General features: G+C 49.8%; 1 protein-coding gene across 7 annotated transcripts in view; it reads right to left on the bottom strand.

Moving 5' to 3' along the window:
- The window catches only part of UBXN11 (UBX domain protein 11), a 91261-nt gene that overhangs the window by 12803 nt on the left and 61117 nt on the right, over window positions 1-17341 (bottom strand). For 6 of the 7 annotated variants that reach the window (XM_063954731.1, XM_063954733.1, XM_063954728.1 and 3 more), the window contains one exon: window positions 14573-14676. In XM_063954731.1, the coding sequence (XP_063810801.1) occupies window positions 14573-14676 (104 nt within the window). Of the gene's footprint in view, window positions 1-2255; window positions 2414-14572; window positions 14677-17341 lie in introns of those variants that run through there. The other variant, XM_063954734.1, reaches the window with a different exon arrangement.

Raw genomic sequence — 17341 nt, 5'->3', positions numbered from 1 at the left:
CCCAGCTGATCCCAACTCAGCGTCTTCGCTTTCTGGGGTTGATTCTCGACACAAACCTACAGAGAATCATTCTACCTATGTCTGTCAGATGGTCCAGAGGGTCTTACAGACGAAATGGGTATCTATACACCTTTGTATTCGCCTACCAGGGAAGATGGTGGCGGCCTTTGAAGCACTACAATTGGGATGTTTCCACTCCAGACCAGTTCAACAGGACCTTCTGTCTCAATGGTCGGGCTCTCACCTGCAACTTCATCAACAGGTCCGCTTATCTCCTTGGACAAGGCTGTCGCTTCTCTGGAGGCTACACATCAGCAACCTGATAGCGGGACGAATTTGGAACTGGATTATTCTGATGACAGATGTGAGTCTCCGAGGTTGGGGGGCAGTGGTCCTGGAGTATCACTTTCAAAGAAGGTGGTCAACACAGGAAAGCCAGTTTCCCATAAACGTACTGGAACTCCAAGCGATCTACAATGCACTGACAGCAGCTTCCCACCTCCTTCGGACTTGTCCTGTTCGTGTACAATCCGACAATGCAACGGCTGTTGCATATATCAACAGACAAGGCAGAACCTACAGTCGCCTGGTGATGCGGGAGGCCTCCCAGATTCTACAATGGTTAGAGACAAATTGGGTGATTGTATCCGCCGTATTCATTCCAGGGGTAAACACCTGGGAGGCAGATTATCTCATTCGCCAAGACATTCATCCAGGAGAGTGGGCTCTACACCCAGAGGTGTTCCAGAGCCTCGTTCGATGGTGGGGAAGTCCTTAAATCGGCCTCATGGCATCATGGTTGAATCATAAACTACCAAAGTACGTGTCCAGAACAAGAGATCCAGCAGCAGAGGCAGTGGATGCACTCACGACCCCCTGGAATTTCGATCTGGTGTACATGTTTCCACCCATTCCGCTTCTCCCTCGTGTTCTCAAACGCATAAAACGAGAGTTAGTCACGGTCATTCAAGTTGCACCAGACTGGCCTTGGAGAAGCTGATTCACGGATCTTCAACTCCTTCTGGCAGACGAACCGTGGGTTCTACTACTCCGGGCAGATCTCCTGCGGCAAGGTCCATTTCTACACCCCCAACTTAACGCAGCTGGTTTGACGGGGTGGGTGTTGAGACCGCTATTCTAAGAAGTAAAGGTATTCCAGAATCCGTCATTCCTACCATGTTGCGGGCCAGGAAATTGGTTACGGTGGTTCATTATCACTGCATCCGGCGCGCTTATGTTTCCTGGTATCAGGGTTGACGAATCCCTGCCAAAGCTTTTTGACTATCCAGACTATTACTTTTTCTTCAAAACGGATTGGACGCTGGTCTCCGTTTAGGTTCCTTAAAGGTCCAGGTTTCTGCTCTTTCCATTTTTTTCCAACGTTGTCTGGCACTTCTACCGGAGGTTCAAACATTTCTCCAGGGAGCGATCAGACTTCACCCTTCTTTTGTTCTACCTATGGCACCATTTGATCTGACCTTGGTGTTATCTTTCCTTCAATCATCCATGTTTGAACCGTTAGAGGAGGTAGACATTAGGTTTCTTACCTGGAAGACGGTTCTTTTGTTGCCACTGGCGTCTGCTCAACGCGTATCAGTATTGGGTGCACTGTTGTGCAAACCTCCATACTTTGTCTTCCATGAGGACAGGATGGAACTTTGCAAGCAGGCTGGTTTCCTTCTGAAGGTTGTGTCCGCTTTCCATATAAATCAGCCAATTGTGGTGCTGGCTTTTTGGGAGATGTCGGGACAGTCCTCTACACTGGATGTGGTGCAAGCTTTGCGCATTTAAGTCGCCTGGTCGGCCACATCACGGAAATCGGACATGCTGTTCATGTTGTACAATGCTCCTCGCAGGGGTTGGCCAGTTTCAAAGAAGACTTTAGCTCACTGGATTTGCTTCCCCATCCGTCAGGCATATGTCAGCAAGGACTTACAGACTCCATCTTTTATTGTAGCTCATTCCACCAGATCGGTGGAAATGTCTTGAGCGGCATGTCGTAGTGCTTCTACCCTACAACTTTGCCGTGCGGCCACTTGATCTTCCTCTCATACTTTTATTAAGTTTTATCGGTTTGACATGTTTGCCGCTTAAGCCTCTCGTTTTGGCCAATTAGTTGTGCAGGTTCCTCAGAGCTCTCCCGCCCAGGGGGAAGACTTTGGGACGTCCCCAGTGTAAGCTTCCAGTATCCCCTAGTGGATGAAAGAGAAAATGGGATTTTGGTACCTACCAGTAAATCCTTTACTCTGATTCCACAGGGGACACTGGATTCCCTCCAAGGCTCTATCACCTGCTTCTTGTAGATAGTTTTTGGGTTTGACCTTGTCTGTTCTGTGTGTGGTCTCCTGGTTCATCCTTTCTCTGTTCCATCGCCTCTCGGTCTACATTTTTCTAACTGGGGGAAAGATGGGAACTAGAGGGGGGTGAGGAGAGCTACATACTTTTCTAAATTAACATGTGCCAGCTCCCGGAAACCAATCCTCTATTCCCAAGCGTAAGCTTCCAGTGTCCACTGTGGAATCAGAGAAAAGGATTTACCGGTAGGTACCAAAATCTCATTTTATGGTCAATGTAATAGGTAAAGCCAGTGCTTGTGGCTTTCCATCATAACATATGTGGACAAACAGAAGTTAATTCTGTCCCTCACCACGTAACTGAACCTAAGGATAGCATATAAAATGAGTTTTATGGTAAGAACTTAACTTTGTTAAAACTCTTTCTGCGAGGTACACTGGGCTCCACAAGGATAGACATAGGGGGTGTAGAGTAGGATCTTGATCCGAGGCACCAACAGGCTGAAAAGCTTTGACTGTTCCCAGAATGCATAGCGCCGCCTCCTCTATAACCCCGCCTCCCTGCACAGGAGCTCAGTTTTTAGTTAACCAGCCCAATACAGTAGCAGGAAAAGAGACGACAACGGTTAGTAGCCACATACACCACACTCTCACAACAGGAGAAGTGTCAGCGGCTAATGCCATACCAACCCAAAGAAGCTAAGTGCGTCAGGGTGGGCGCCTTGTGGAGCCCAGTGTACCTCGCAGAAAGAGCTTTAACAAAGGTAAGTTCTTACCATAAAACTCGTTTTCTGCTGCGGGGTACACTGGGCTCCACAAGGATAGACATAGGGGATGTCCTAAAGCACTTCCTTATGGGAGGGGACGCACTGTAGCGGGCACAAGAACCCTGCGTCCAAAGGAAGCATCCATAGAACCTTATGAACATGTTCACAGGGGACCACGTAGCCGCCTTGCACAATTGTTCAAGGGTCGCACCATGGCGGGCCGCCCAAGAAGGTCCCACAGACCGAGTAGAATGTACTGTAATGTGAGCAGGAGCCGAGAGGCCAGCCCTCACATAAGCATGTGCAATCACCATTCTAATCCATCTGGCCAAAGTTTGCTTATGAGCAAGCCAGCCCCGTTTGTGAAATCCAAACAGCACAAAGAGAGAATCAGATTTCCTAATAGAAGCAGTTCTCTTCATATAGATACGGAGAGCCCGTACCACATCCAAAGACCGCTCTTTGGGAGACAGATCAGGAGAAACAAGTGCCTGAACCACAATCTCCTGGTTAAGGTGGAACGAAGAAACCACCTTAGGTAAATATCCGTGACGAGTCCTAAGAACCGCCCGGTCACGGTGAAATATCAGATATGGGGAACTACAGGACAAGGCACCCAAATTCGACACTCTACTAACTGAGGCAATAGCCAGCAGAAACACCACCTTAAGGGAAAGCCACTTAAGATCAGCTGAACCAAGAGGTTCAAACGGAGACTCTTGTAACGCCTCCAAAACCACCGACAAGTCCCAAGGAGCCACAGGCGGGACATAGGGAGGTTGGATACGCAACACACCCTGAGTAAAGGTATGCACATCAGGGAAGGTCGCAATTTTTCTCTGAAACCACACCGACAAGGCAGATATTTGAACCTTGAGGGAGGCCAGACGCAGGCCTAAGTTCAGGTCCTGCTGAAGAAAGGCCAACAACTTGGCTGTACTAAACTTGGAAGCGTCATAATCGTTAGATGCGCACCAAACAAAGTAAGAATGCCAGACCCTATAGTAAATCTGAGCCGAAGCCGGTTTCCGGGCCCGCAACATAGTTTGAATGACCGCCTCAGAAAACCCTTTAGCCCTTAAGACGGAAGCTTCAAGAGCCACGCCGTCAAAGACAGCCTGGCAAGGTCCTGGTAGACACAGGGGCCCTGAACGAGGAGGTCTGGGCATTGTGGAAGTAGAATTGGACGCTCTGACGATAGGCCTTGCAGGTCTGAGAACCAGTGCCGTCTGGGCCACGCTGGAGCTATGAGAAGCAGAATTCCTTTTTCTTGCTTGAACTTCCGAATTACCCTGGGCAGGAGTGACACCGGAGGGAACACGTACGGTAGCCGAAACCGCCACGGCACCGCCAGCGCATTCACGAATGCTGCTTGAGGATCCCTTGTCCTTGCTCCGAAGACCGGAACCTTGTGATTGTGTCGAGACGCCATCAGATCTACGTCTGGAAGGCCCCCCTTTTCCACTAGGAGTTGAAACACTTCTGGATGGAGGCCCCACTCGCTAGCATGTACGTCCTGACGACTGAGAAAGTCCGCTTCCCAATTCAGGACTCCCGGAATGAATATTGCCGATATGGCCGGCAGATGGCGTTCCGCCCAATGTAGAATCCGTGAGACTTCCTTCATTGCCAAACGGCTTCGAGTGCCGCCTTGATGATTTATGTAAGCCACTGTGGTGGCGTTGTCCGACTGTACTTGAACAGGACGGTTCTGAATTAAATGCTGGGCTAGGTTCAATGCATTGAAGACCGCCCGCAATTCCAGAATGTTGATCGAGAGGAGGGATTCCTCCTTGGTCCACCGACCCTGAAGGGAGTGTTGCTCCAGCACCGCGCCCCAACTTCTTAGACTGGCATCTGTCATTAACAGGACCCAGTTGGATATCCAGAAGGAATGGCCCCTGCACAATTGTTGGTCCTGGAGCCACCAGAGCAGCGACAGACGGACCTCCGGAGTCAATGAGATCATGTGAGACATGATCTGGTGAGGCAGGCCGTCCCACTTGGCTAGAATTAGCTTCTGGAGGGGGCGAGAATGGAATTGAGCATACTCCACCATGTTGAATGCTGAGACCATGAGGCCCAGCACCTGCATCGCCGAATGTATCGACACTTGCGGACGAGAAAGGAAGCAATGAATCCTGTCCTGAAGCTTCAAGACTTTCTGGTTGTGAGTGTCCAATAGCGCTCCCAGGTGCACCATGCTTTGAGCAGGGACCAGGGAGGATTTCTTCCAGTTGATGAGCCACCCGTGGGCTTGTAGAAACCGGACAGTCATATCCATTTGACGTAGGAGAAGTTCTGGGGAATTTGCCAGGATTAACAAGTCGTCCAGATAAGGCAATATCCTGACCCCTTGACGGCGGAGTACCACCGTCATCACTGCCATAACATTGGTGAAGACTTGCGGAGCCGTAGTTAAACCAAAAGGTAACGCCCGAAACTGGTAATGGAGGTTGCCAATAGCAAACCTCAGGTATTGCTGATGTGACGCTGCTATAGGAATATGCAGGTAAGCATCCTGTATGTCCAGGGAGACCATGTAGTCCCCCCGGTTCCAAGGCCAGAACTATAGAGCGAAGGGTTTCCATACGGAACTTGGAAACCTTCACAAACCTGTTCAATGCCTTGAGGGTTTAGAATGGGCCGCGAGTACCCGTTCAGTTTTGGGACTAGAAACAGCGGAGAATAGTACCCCCGGCCCCTCTGCGCCAGAGGCACCTGTACTATGGCTCCTGTATCCAGGAGGGTCTGTACACCGAATGTAGAGTGTTTGCCTTTGTTTGGTCCAACGGGACGTCTGTCCGGCAAAATCGTTGAGGGGGTCGGTTTTTGAAGGCTATGGAGTAACCTTGCGTGACGACTTCCCGTACCCAGGCATCTGAAGTGGTCTTCAACCATTCCTGGGTATACCCTAGAAGCCGGCCCCTCACCCTGGGATCCCCCAGGGAGAGGCCTGCCCCGTCATGCGGCAGGCTTATCGGTCTTGGAAGCTGGCTGACGGGCCGCCCAGGCTCTTTTGGGCTTTGACTTACCAGGTTTGGAAGTGCGGGACTGCTTGCTGTACGCCTGACCTTTTGCTTTACCTGAAGGGCGAAAGGAAGTACCTTTAGCCTTCGACACAGAAGGAGCCGTACTTGGCAGACAGGCAGTTTTGGCAGTAGCCAAGTCAGCCACAATCTTATTTAAGTCCTCCCCAAACAGAATATCTCCCTTGAAAGGCAGTACCTCCAGGGTTTTTCTAGAGTCCAGATCCACAGACCAGGATCTCAGCCACAATATCCGACGAGCCAGGACTGATGTAGTAGAGGCCTTGGCTGCTAGGATACCGGCATCAGAAGCCGCCTCTTTAATATAGTGAGAAGCTGTGACAATATATGACAAGCATTGTCTAGCATGGTCAGAAGAGATTTCAGCTTCTAACTCCAAGGCCCATGCTTCAATAGCCTCTGCAGCCCATGTTGTTGCAATAGTGGGCCTTTGTGCAGCACCCGTGAGGGTGTAAATCGCTTTCAGACAACCCTCCACACGTTTATCTGTAGGCTCTTTCAGAGACGTGACGGTAGTGACAGGTAGAGCTGAGGAAACCACCATCCTAGCCACATGTGAGTCTACTGGAGGAGGCGTTTCCCAATTTTTAGACCGCTCTGGTGCGAGGGGATAGCGAGCCAGCATCTTCTTTTGAGGCACAAATTTCTTACCCGGGTTTTCCCAGGGTTCCTGACGTATATCCACTAGGTGGTCAGAGTGAGGTAAAACTTGTTTAACCACCTTCTGACGCTTGAACCTATCTGGTTTCTTAGGAGGGACGGATGGCTCGGGATCATCCGTAATCTGTAAAATCAACTTAATAGCCTCCAAAAGATCAGGAACATCCACATGTGAACTACCCTCCCCATCAGCAGTATCTGTGTCAGAATCCGTGGGGTCAGTGTAAGTGCCATCTTCATCAGACGAGGTGTCAGTGACAGAGGTTGATTGTGAGGAGATAAGAGCTCGCTTAGAGGACCCCTTGGGCTTAGGCAAGCGAAGGTCAGACTTTTTAGTAGTCAGGGACTGGTTCAACTTTTTCAATTGAGCAGATAAATTGTCCGCCCACGGCGGGTTAGCTGCAGGGACCACATACGGTTGCACCGGCACAGGGGGTCCCATAGGGGGTGTTAGTTTATTAACTAGCGTATGTAGAAGCGTGGAAAAAAGAAGCCCACGGTGGGTCATTATGTACCTCCGTTGCCACAGTCCCACTGGAGGGCAAGGAGCCCCCAGAACCAGGGCCCACAGCTGCTATATTCTCCTCATAGGGATCTGTGGCTTCAGCAACACCGGCAGTGTGTTCAGCCCCAGAACCGTTACCCGCAGAAGCAGACATGCTATAACTTGCAGTATCAGGTAACACAGTACAATTGGCAGCTGCACAATACCTCTTACCCAAACCCCTGCGCAGTGTAGTCAGCACAAGCAGAGATATAGGTGAGATAATAAGAATTTACTTACCGATAATTCTATTTCTCGGAGTCCGGAGTGGATGCTGGGGTTCCTGAAAGGACCATGGGGAATAGCGGCTCCGCAGGAGACAGGGCACAAAAGTAAAGCTTTCCGATCAGGTGGTGTGCACTGGCTCCTCCCCCTATGACCCTCCTCCAAGCCAGTTAGGTACTGTGCCCGGACGAGCGTACACAATAAGGGAGGAATTTTGAATCCCGGGTAAGACTCATACCAGCCACACCAATCACACCGTACAACTTGTGATCAAAACCAGTTAACAGTATGATAACAGAGGAGCCTCTGAAAGATGGCTTCTTAACAATAACCCGAATTAGTTAACAATAACTATGTACAATTATTGCAGATAATCCGCACTTGGGATGGGCGCCCAGCATCCACTACGGACTCCGAGAAATAGAATTATCGGTAAGTAAATTCTTATTTTCTCTATCGTCCTAGTGGATGCTGGGGTTCCTGAAAGGACCATGGGGATTATACCAAAGCTCCCAAACGGGCGGGAGAGTGCGGATGACTCTGCAGCACCGAATGAGAGAACTCCAGGTCCTCCTTAGCCAGAGTATCAAATTTGTAAAATTTTACAAACGTGTTCTCCCCTGACCACGTAGCTGCTCGGCAAAGTTGTAATGCCGAGACCCCTCGGGCAGCCGCCCAAGATGAGCCCACCTTCCTTGTGGAGTGGGCCTTTACAGATTTAGGCTGTGGCAGGCCTGCCACAGAATGTGCAAGTTGGATTGTGCTACAGATCCAACGAGCAATCGTCTGCTTAGACGCAGGAGCACCCATCTTGTTGGGTGCATACAATATAAACAACGAGTCAGATTTTCTGACTCCAGCTGTCCTTGCAATATATATTTTTAATGCTCTGACAACGTCCAGTAACTTGGAGTCCTCCAAGTCACTTGTAGCCGCAGGCACTACAATAGGCTGGTTCAGATGAAATGCTGACACCACCTTAGGGAGAAAATGCGGACGAGTCCGCAGTTCTGCCCTGTCCGAATGGAAAATCAGATATGGGCTTTTGTAAGATAAAGCTGCCAGTTCTGACACTCTCCTGGCCGAAGCCAGGGCTAGTAACATGGTCACTTTCCATGTGAGATATTTTAAATCCACCTTTTTTAGTGGTTCAAACCAATGAGATTTTAGAAATTCCAAAACCACATTGAGATCCCACGGTGCCACTGGAGGCACCACAGGAGGCTGTATATGCAGCACTCCCTTAACAAAAGTCTGGACTTCAGGAACTGAAGCCAATTCTTTTTGAAAGAAAATCGACAGGGCCGAAATTTGAACCTTAATAGATCCCAATTTGAGACCCATAGACAATCCTGATTGCAGGAAATGTAGGAATCGACCCAGTTGAAATTCCTCCGTCGGAGCACTCCGATCCTCGCACCACGCAACATATCTTCGCCAAATGCGGTGATAGTGTTGCACGGTTACTTCCTTCCTTGCTTTAATCAAAGTAGGAATGACTTCTTCCGGCATGCCTTTTTCCTTTAGGATCCGGCGTTCAACCGCCATGCCGTCAAACGCAGCCGCGGTAAGTCTTGAAACAGACAGGGACCCTGCTGAAGCAAGTCCCTCCTTAGAGGTAGAGGCCACGGATCTTCCGTGATCATCTCTTGAAGTTCCGGGTACCAAGTCCTTCTTGGCCAATCCGGAACCACTAGTATCGTTCTTACGCCTCTTTGCCGTATAATTCTCAATACTTTTGGTATGAGAGGCAGAGGAGGAAACACATACACCGACTGGTACACCCAAGGCGTTACCAGCGCGTCCACAGCTATTGCCTGCGGATCTCTTGACCTGGCGCAATACCTGTCCAGTTTTTTGTTGAGGCGAGACGCCATCATGTCCACCATTGGTCTTTCCCAACGGGTTACCAGCATGTGGAAGACTTCCGGATGAAGTCCCCACTCTCCCGGGTGAAGGTCGTGTCTGCTGAGGAAGTCTGCTTCCCAGTTGTCCACTCCCGGGATGAACACTGCTGACAGTGCTATCACATGATTCTCTGCCCAGCGAAGAATCCTTGCAGCTTCTGCCATTGCACTCCTGCTTCTTGTGCCGCCCTGTCTGTTCACATGGGCGACTGCCGTGATGTTGTCCGACTGGATCAACACCGGTTTTCCTTGAAGCAGAGGTTCTGCCTGGCTTAGAGCATTGTAGATTGCTCTTAGTTCCAGAATGTTTATGTGAAGAGACGTTTCCAGGCTCGTCCACACTCCCTGGAAGTTTCTTCCTTGTGTGACTGCTCCCCAGCCTCTCAGGCTGGCGTCCGTGGTCACCAGGATCCAATCCTGTATGCCGAATCTGCGGCCCTCCAATAGATGAGCACTCTGCAACCACCACAGAAGAGATACCCTTGTCCTTGGAGACAGGGTTATCCGCTGGTGCATCTGAAGATGCGACCCTGACCATTTGTCTAACAGATCCCTCTGGAAAATTCGTGCATGGAATCTGCCGAATGGAATTGCTTCGTAAGAAGCCACCATTTTTCCCAGGACTCTTGTGCATTGATGTACAGACACCTTTCCTGGTTTTAGGAGGTTCCTGACAAGCTCGGACAACTCCTTGGCTTTTTCCTCCGGGAGAAAAACCTTTTTCTGAACCGTGTCCAGAATCATCCCTAGGAACAGCAGACGAGTTGTCGGCATTAACTGGGATTTTGGAATATTCAGAATCCAGCCGTGTTGTTTTAGCACTTCTTGAGACAGTGCTAATCCCCTCTCTAGCTGTTCTCTGGACCTTGCCCTTATTAGGAGATCGTCCAAGTATGGGATAATTAATACGCCTTTTCTTCGAAGAAGAATCATCATCTCGGCCATTACCTTTGTAAAGACCCGAGGTGCCGTGGACAATCCGAACGGCAGCGTCTGAAACTGATAGTGACAGTTTTGTACAACGAACCTGAGGTACCCCTGGTGTGAGGGGTAAATTGGAACGTGGAGGTACGCATCCTTGATGTCCAAGGACACCATAAAGTCCCCTTCTTCCAGGTTCGCTATCACTGCTCTGAGTGACTCCATTTTGAACTTGAACTTCTTTATGTACAGGTTCAAGGACTTCAGATTTAGAATAGGTCTTACCGAGCCGTCCGGCTTCGGTACCACAAATAGAGTGGAATAATACCCCTTTCCCTGTTGTAGAAGAGGTACCTTGACTATCACCTGCTGAGAGTACAGCTTGTGAATGGCTTCCAAAACCGTCTCCCTTTCGGAGGGGGACGTTGGTAAAGCAGACTTCAGGAAACGGCGAGGCGGATCTGTCTCTAGTTCCAACCTGTACCCCTGAGATATTATCTGCAGGATCCAGGGATCTACCTGCGAGTGAGCCCACTGCGCGCTGAAATGCTTGAGACGACCGCCCACCGCCCCCGAGTCCGCTTGAGAAGCCCCAGCGTCATGCTGAGGCTTTTGTAGAAGCGGGGGAGGGCTTCTGTTCCTGGGAAGGAGCTGCCTGTTGGTGTCTCTTCCCCCTTCCTCTGCCTCGTGGCAGATATGAATATCCCTTTGCTCTCTTGTTTTTAAAGGAACGAAAGGACTGCGGTTGAAAAGTCGGTGTCTTTTTCTGTTGGGGAGTAGCTTGAGGTAAAAAGGTGGATTTCCCGGCTGTAGCCGTGGCCACCAAATCTGATAGACCGACTCCAAATAACTCCTCCCCTTTATACGGCAAAACTTCCATATGCCGTTTTGAGTCCGCATCGCCTGACCACTGTCGCGTCCATAAACTTCTTCTGGCCGAAATGGACATAGCACTTACCCGTGATGCCAGTGTGCAGATATCCCTCTGTGCATCACGCATATAAAGAAATGCATCCTTTATTTGCTCTAAAGACAGTAAAACATTGTCCCTATCCAGGGTATCAATATTTTCAATCAGGGACTCTGACCAAACTACTCCAGCACTGCACATCCAGGCTGACGCTATAGCTGGTCGTAGTATAACACCTGTATGTGTGTATATACTTTTTTGGATATTTTCCATCCTCCTATCTGTTGGATCTTTAAGTGCGGCCGTCTCAGGAGAGGGTAACGCCACTTGTTTAGATAAGCGTGTGAGCGCCTTATCCACCCTAGGAGGTGTTTCCCAGCGCGCCCTAACCTCTGACGGGAAAGGGTATAAAGCTAATAACTTCTTTGAAATTAGCATCTTTTTATCGGGGGCAACCCACGCTTCATCACATACATCATTTAGTTCTTCTGATTCAGGAAAAACTATAGGTAGTTTTTTCACACCCCACATAATACCCTGTTTAGTGGTACCAGTAGTATCAGCTAAATGTAACGCCTCCTTCATTGCCAAAATCATATAACGTGTGGCCCTACTGGAAAATACGGTTGATTCGTCACCGTCGCCACTGGAATCAGTGCCTGTGTCTGGGTCTGTGTCGACCGACTGAGGCAAAGGGCGTTTTACAGCCCCTGACGGTGTTTGAGGCGCCTGGACAGGCACTAACTGATTGTCCGGCCGTCTCATGTCGACAAACGACTGCTTTAGCGTGTTGACACTATCCCGTAATTCCATAAATAAAGGCATCCATTCTGGTGTCGACCCCCTAGGAGGTGACATCCCCATATTTGGCAATTGCTCCGCCTCCACACCAATATCGTCCTCATACATGTCGACACACACGTACCGACACACAGCAGACACACAGGGAATGCTCTTAACGAAGACAGGACCCCACTAGCCCTTTGGGGAGACAGAGGGAGAGTTTGCCAGCACACACCAAAAGCGCTATATATGACAGGGATAGCCTTATAATAAGTGCTCCCTGTATAGCTGCTTTTATAATATAATTTTTGCCACTATTTTGCCCCCCCTCTCTTGTTTTACCCTGTTTCTGTAGTGCAGTGCAGGGGAGAGACCTGGGAGCCGTCCTGACCAGCGGAGCTGTGTAAGGAAAAATGGCGCTGTGTGCTGAGGAGATAGGCCCCGCCCCTTTTCCGGCGGGCTCGTCTCCCGCTCTTTAGTGTATTCTGGCAGGGGTTAAATATCTCCATATAGCCCCGGAGGCTATATGTGAGGTATTTTTTAGCCAAATAGGTTTTCATTTGCCTCCCAGGGCGCTCCCCTCCCAGCGCCCTGCACCCTCAGTGACTGCCGTGTGAAGTGTGCTGAGAGGAAAATGGCGCACAGCTGCAGTGCTGTGCGCTACCTTTAGAAGACTGAGGAGTCTTCTGCCGCCGATTCTGGACCTCTTCATGTTTCAGCATCTGCAAGGGGGCCGGCGGCGAGGCTCCGGTGACCATCCAGGCTGTACCTGTGATCGTCCCTCTGGAGCTGATGTCCAGTAGCCAAGAAGCCAATCCATCCTGCACGCAGGTGAGTTCACTTCTTCTCCCCTAAGTCCCTCGTTGCAGTGATCCTGTTGCCAGCAGGACTCACTGTAAAATAAAAAACCTAAGCTAAACTTTCTCTAAGCAGCTCTTTAGGAGAGCCACCTAGATTGCACCCTTCTCGGCCGGGCACAAAAATCTAACTGGCTTGGAGGAGGGTCATAGGGGGAGGAGCCAGTGCACACCACCTAATCGGAAAGCTTTACTTTTGTGCCCTGTCTCCTGCGGAGCCGCTATTCCCCATGGTCCTTTCAGGAACCCCAGCATCCACTAGGACGATAGAGAAATGGTGACTAAAATCACAGAGAAAAATACGTATTAAGGTATATCTTGTGAAAATCCTATATAAATATAAAACCTGACGCACCAAGCCCCCTCAGGTTATAGAATATAGGGATAGCAAGTTGAGTGAGAGACACGGAATGGACACCACTCAGCGAGCTAATGCACACACATATAGTCACAGTTGTACAATGCAGAGGTTATTACTAACAATAATACTGCACTGGACTAGCTTATATAGCTATGTAGTCAATAGATATAACACTGCACAGTAAGAACTGGATGTATAGCACAGGGTAATTGTACTAGAAAACCCTGACTAAATGCACTCTTTCTTAACTAACACTGTCTAAAAGGCAGGTAGAATACTTAAGTGTCATGTAAAGTCACAGCGCTGACAACCAGGCGGCTTTACATAGGAGGATTTGCCCAAGCAGTCCCAGGAACAGTGTAGCTGAGAGAAATGGCGCCCAGACACTGACAGGGAGTGAGGGAGAGACAGATATGCAGCTCCAGGGTGGGAACATTTGCGGTGAAATGGCGCCCTGGGGCTGGGGGAGGGGCTCCAGGTCTAAGCCTTATCCCCCTGCTGGCAAAACCACCGGGTACTGTGGGCTACTATTAAAATGGTTTTAAGGGAAAACATGACCTGCACCCATGTCCTGGTGATCTAGTGGGATCGCCTGTACTGCCACAGTGTCCACCGCCAGCGCGCGCGCGGCCCGCCTCCCACTGACCGCGCCGGATCGCAAAAAAGTACGGGTCCCGCAAGCGGGACCCACTCACCACCTCCCAAAGCGCGGCCACGCAATCCCGGAGAGCCCCCGTCGTGTGTGCCTGACCATGAAGAAAACCGGTGCCTCCTGCTGTAGTTACCCGGCAACCAGGGCTCGGGAGTGTACAGCGCCGCTGGGGAGAGCTGGAGCTGCAGCAGTGAATGTCTCCTGACATTTACACACTGCTGCTGCCCTTGTAGTCTTCACTTTTTCTTCAAAAAAGCTCTTCTTAGGGCTGCCTGAAGCAGCCCCTCTGTTATGTGCCTGCTATCTGCAGCACCAACTACAAAACTTAGCTCCTGTGCAGGGAGGCGGGGTTATAGAGGAGGCAGCGCTATGCATTCTGGGAACAGTCAAAGCTTTTCAGCCTGTTGGTGCCTCGGATCAAGATCCTACTCTACACCCCCTATGTCTATCCTTGTGGAGCCCAGTGTACCCCGCAGCAGAAACACAATTTACTTAATTTAATGTTATTTTGAATTTCACAATAAGAAACTTTTGGCCTAGGGGTCCCATGGAAAAAATGATGATACTCTAGGGCTCAATGATTCCAAAAAGTTTGGGAACGACTGCCATACAAAGTTAGCCTGTGGGAGCAATATAATTACCTGTAGTGCTTCTCTGATTGGTCCCTGAATATCCAAGACACGCCCACCATGTATAATAGATTTAGGGAGTCTGCTCAAGAACTGTTCCACAGAAAGTCGTGGACCTAAAAATGGATAGCACAGATACAACCAAGTAACACCTGCCTTTAACCGTGTGTATAATAAACTCTATAGACACTTCTTCAGCGCATTTATAAAAATAAGATTTTACTTACCGATAAATCTATTTCTCGTAGTCCGTAGTGGATGCTGGGGACTCCGTCAGGACCATGGGGATTAGCGGCTCCGCAGGAGACAGGGCACAAAACTAAAGCTTTAGGATCAGGTGGTGTGTACTGGCTCCTCCCCCTATGACCCTCCTCCAAGCCTCAGTTAGGATACTGTGCCCGGATGAGCGTACACAATAAGGAAGGATATTGAATCCTGGGTAAGACTCATACCAGCCACACCAATCACACCGTATAACTTGTGATCTAAACCCAGTTAACAGTATGACAAACGTAGGAGCCTCTGAACAGACGGCTCACAACAATAACAACCCGATTTTTTTGTAACAATAACTATGTACAAGTATTGCAGACAATCCGCACTTGGGATGGGCGCCCAGCATCCACTACGGACTACGAGAAATAGATTTATCGGTAAGTAAAATCTTATTTTCTCTGACGTCCTAAGTGGATGCTGGGGACTCCGTCAGGACCATGGGGATTATACCAAAGCTCCCAAACGGGCGGGAGAGTGCGGATGACTCTGCAGCACCGAGTGAGAGAACTCCAGGTCCTCCTCAGCCAGGGTGTGCCCCTGACCAAGTAGCAGCTCGGCAAAGTTGTAAAGCCGAGACCCCTCGGGCAGTCGCCCAAGATGAGCCCACCTTCCTTGTGGAATGGGCATTTATATATTTTGGCTGTGGCAGTCCTGCCACAGAATGTGCAAGCTGAATTGTACTACACATTCAACTAGCAATCGTCTGCTTAGAAGCAAGAGCACCCAGTTTTTTGGGTGCATACAGGATAACAGCAAGTCAGTTTTCCTGACTCCAGCCGTCCTGGAAATCTATATTTTCAGGGCCCTGACAACATCTAGCAACTTGGAGTCCTCCAAGTCTCTAGTAGCCGCAGGCACCACAATAAGCTGGTTCAGATGAAACGCTGACACCACCTTAGGGAGAAACTGGGGACGAGTCCGCAGCTCTGCCCTGTCCGAATGGACAATCAGATATGGGCTTTTGTGAGACAAAGCCGCCAATTCTGACACTCGCCTGGCCGAGGCCAGGGCCAACATCATGGTCACTTTCCATGTGAGATATTTCAAATCCACAGATTTGAGCGGTTTAAACCAACGTGATTTGAGGAATCCCAGGACTACGTTGAGATCCCACAGTGCCACTGGAGGCACAAAAGGGGGTTGTATATGCAGTACTCCCTTGTCAAATTTCTGGACTTCAGGAACTGAAGCCAATTCTTTCTGGAAGAAAATCGACAGGGCCGAAATTTGAACCTTAATGGACCCCAATTTGAGGCCCATAGACACTCCTGTTTGCAGGAAATGCAGGAATCGACCGAGTTGAAATTTCTTCGTGGGGCCTTCCTGGCCTCACACCACGCAACATATTTTCGCCACATGTGGTGATAATGTTGTGCGGTCACCTCCTTCCTGGCTTTGACCAGGGTAGGAATGACCTCTTCCGGAATGCCTTTTTCCCCTTAGGATCCGGCGTTCAACCGCCATGCCGTCAAACGCACCCGCGGTAAGTCTTGGAACAGACATGGTACTTGCTGAAGCAAGTCCCTTCTTATCGGCAGAGGCCCTGAGTCCTCTGTGAGCATCTCATGAAGTTCCGGGTACCAAGTCCTTCTTGGCCCATCCGGAGCCACGAGTATAGTTCTTACTCCTCTACGTCTTATAATTCTCAGTACCTTTGGTATGAGAAGCAGAGGAGGGAACACATACACCGACTGGTACACCCATGGTGTTACCAGAACGTCCACAGCTATTTCCTGAGGGTCTCTTGACCTGGCGCAATACCTGTCCAGTTTTTTGTTCAGGCGGGACGCCATCATGTCCACCTTTGGTCTTTCCCAACGGTGCACAATCATGTGGAAACAACTTCTCGATGAAGTCCCCACTCTCCCGGGTGGAGGTCGTGCTGAGGAAGTCTGCTTCCCAGTTGTCCACTCCCGGAATGAAAACTGCTGACAGTGCTATCACATGATTTTCCGCCCAGCGAAGAATCCTTGCAGTTTCTGCCATTGTCCTCCTGCTTCTTGTGCCGCCCTGTCTGTTTACGTGGGCGACTGCCGTGATGTTGTCCCACTGGATCAATACCAGCTGACCTTGAAGCAGAGGTCTTGCTAAGCTTAGAGCATTGTAAATTGCTCTTAGCTCCAGTATATTTATGCGGAGAGAAGTCCCCAGACTTAATCACACTCCCTGGAAATTTTTTCCCTGTGTGACTGCTCCCCAGCCTTTCAAGCTGGAATCCGTGGTCACCAGGACCCAGTCCTGAATGCATAACTGTGGCACTTTAGTAGATGAGCACTCTGCAGCCACCACAGAAGAGACACCCTTGTCCTTGGAGACAGGGTTATCCGCTGATGCATCTGAAGATGCGATCCGGACCATTTGTCCAGCAGATCCCACTGAAAAGTTCTTGCGTGAAATCTGCCGAATGGAATCGCTTCGTAAGAAGCCACCATTTTTCCCAGGACCCTTGTGCAATGATGCACTGACACTTTTCCTGGTTTTTGGAGGTTCCTGACTAGCTCGGAT

The sequence above is a fragment of the Pseudophryne corroboree genome, chromosome 2 (genome assembly GCF_028390025.1).
Source record: "Pseudophryne corroboree isolate aPseCor3 chromosome 2, aPseCor3.hap2, whole genome shotgun sequence".
NCBI lineage: Eukaryota > Metazoa > Chordata > Amphibia > Anura > Myobatrachidae > Pseudophryne > Pseudophryne corroboree.
Note: the sequence above shows the minus strand (reverse complement) of the source record. Positions and strands in the feature narration are given on the sequence as shown.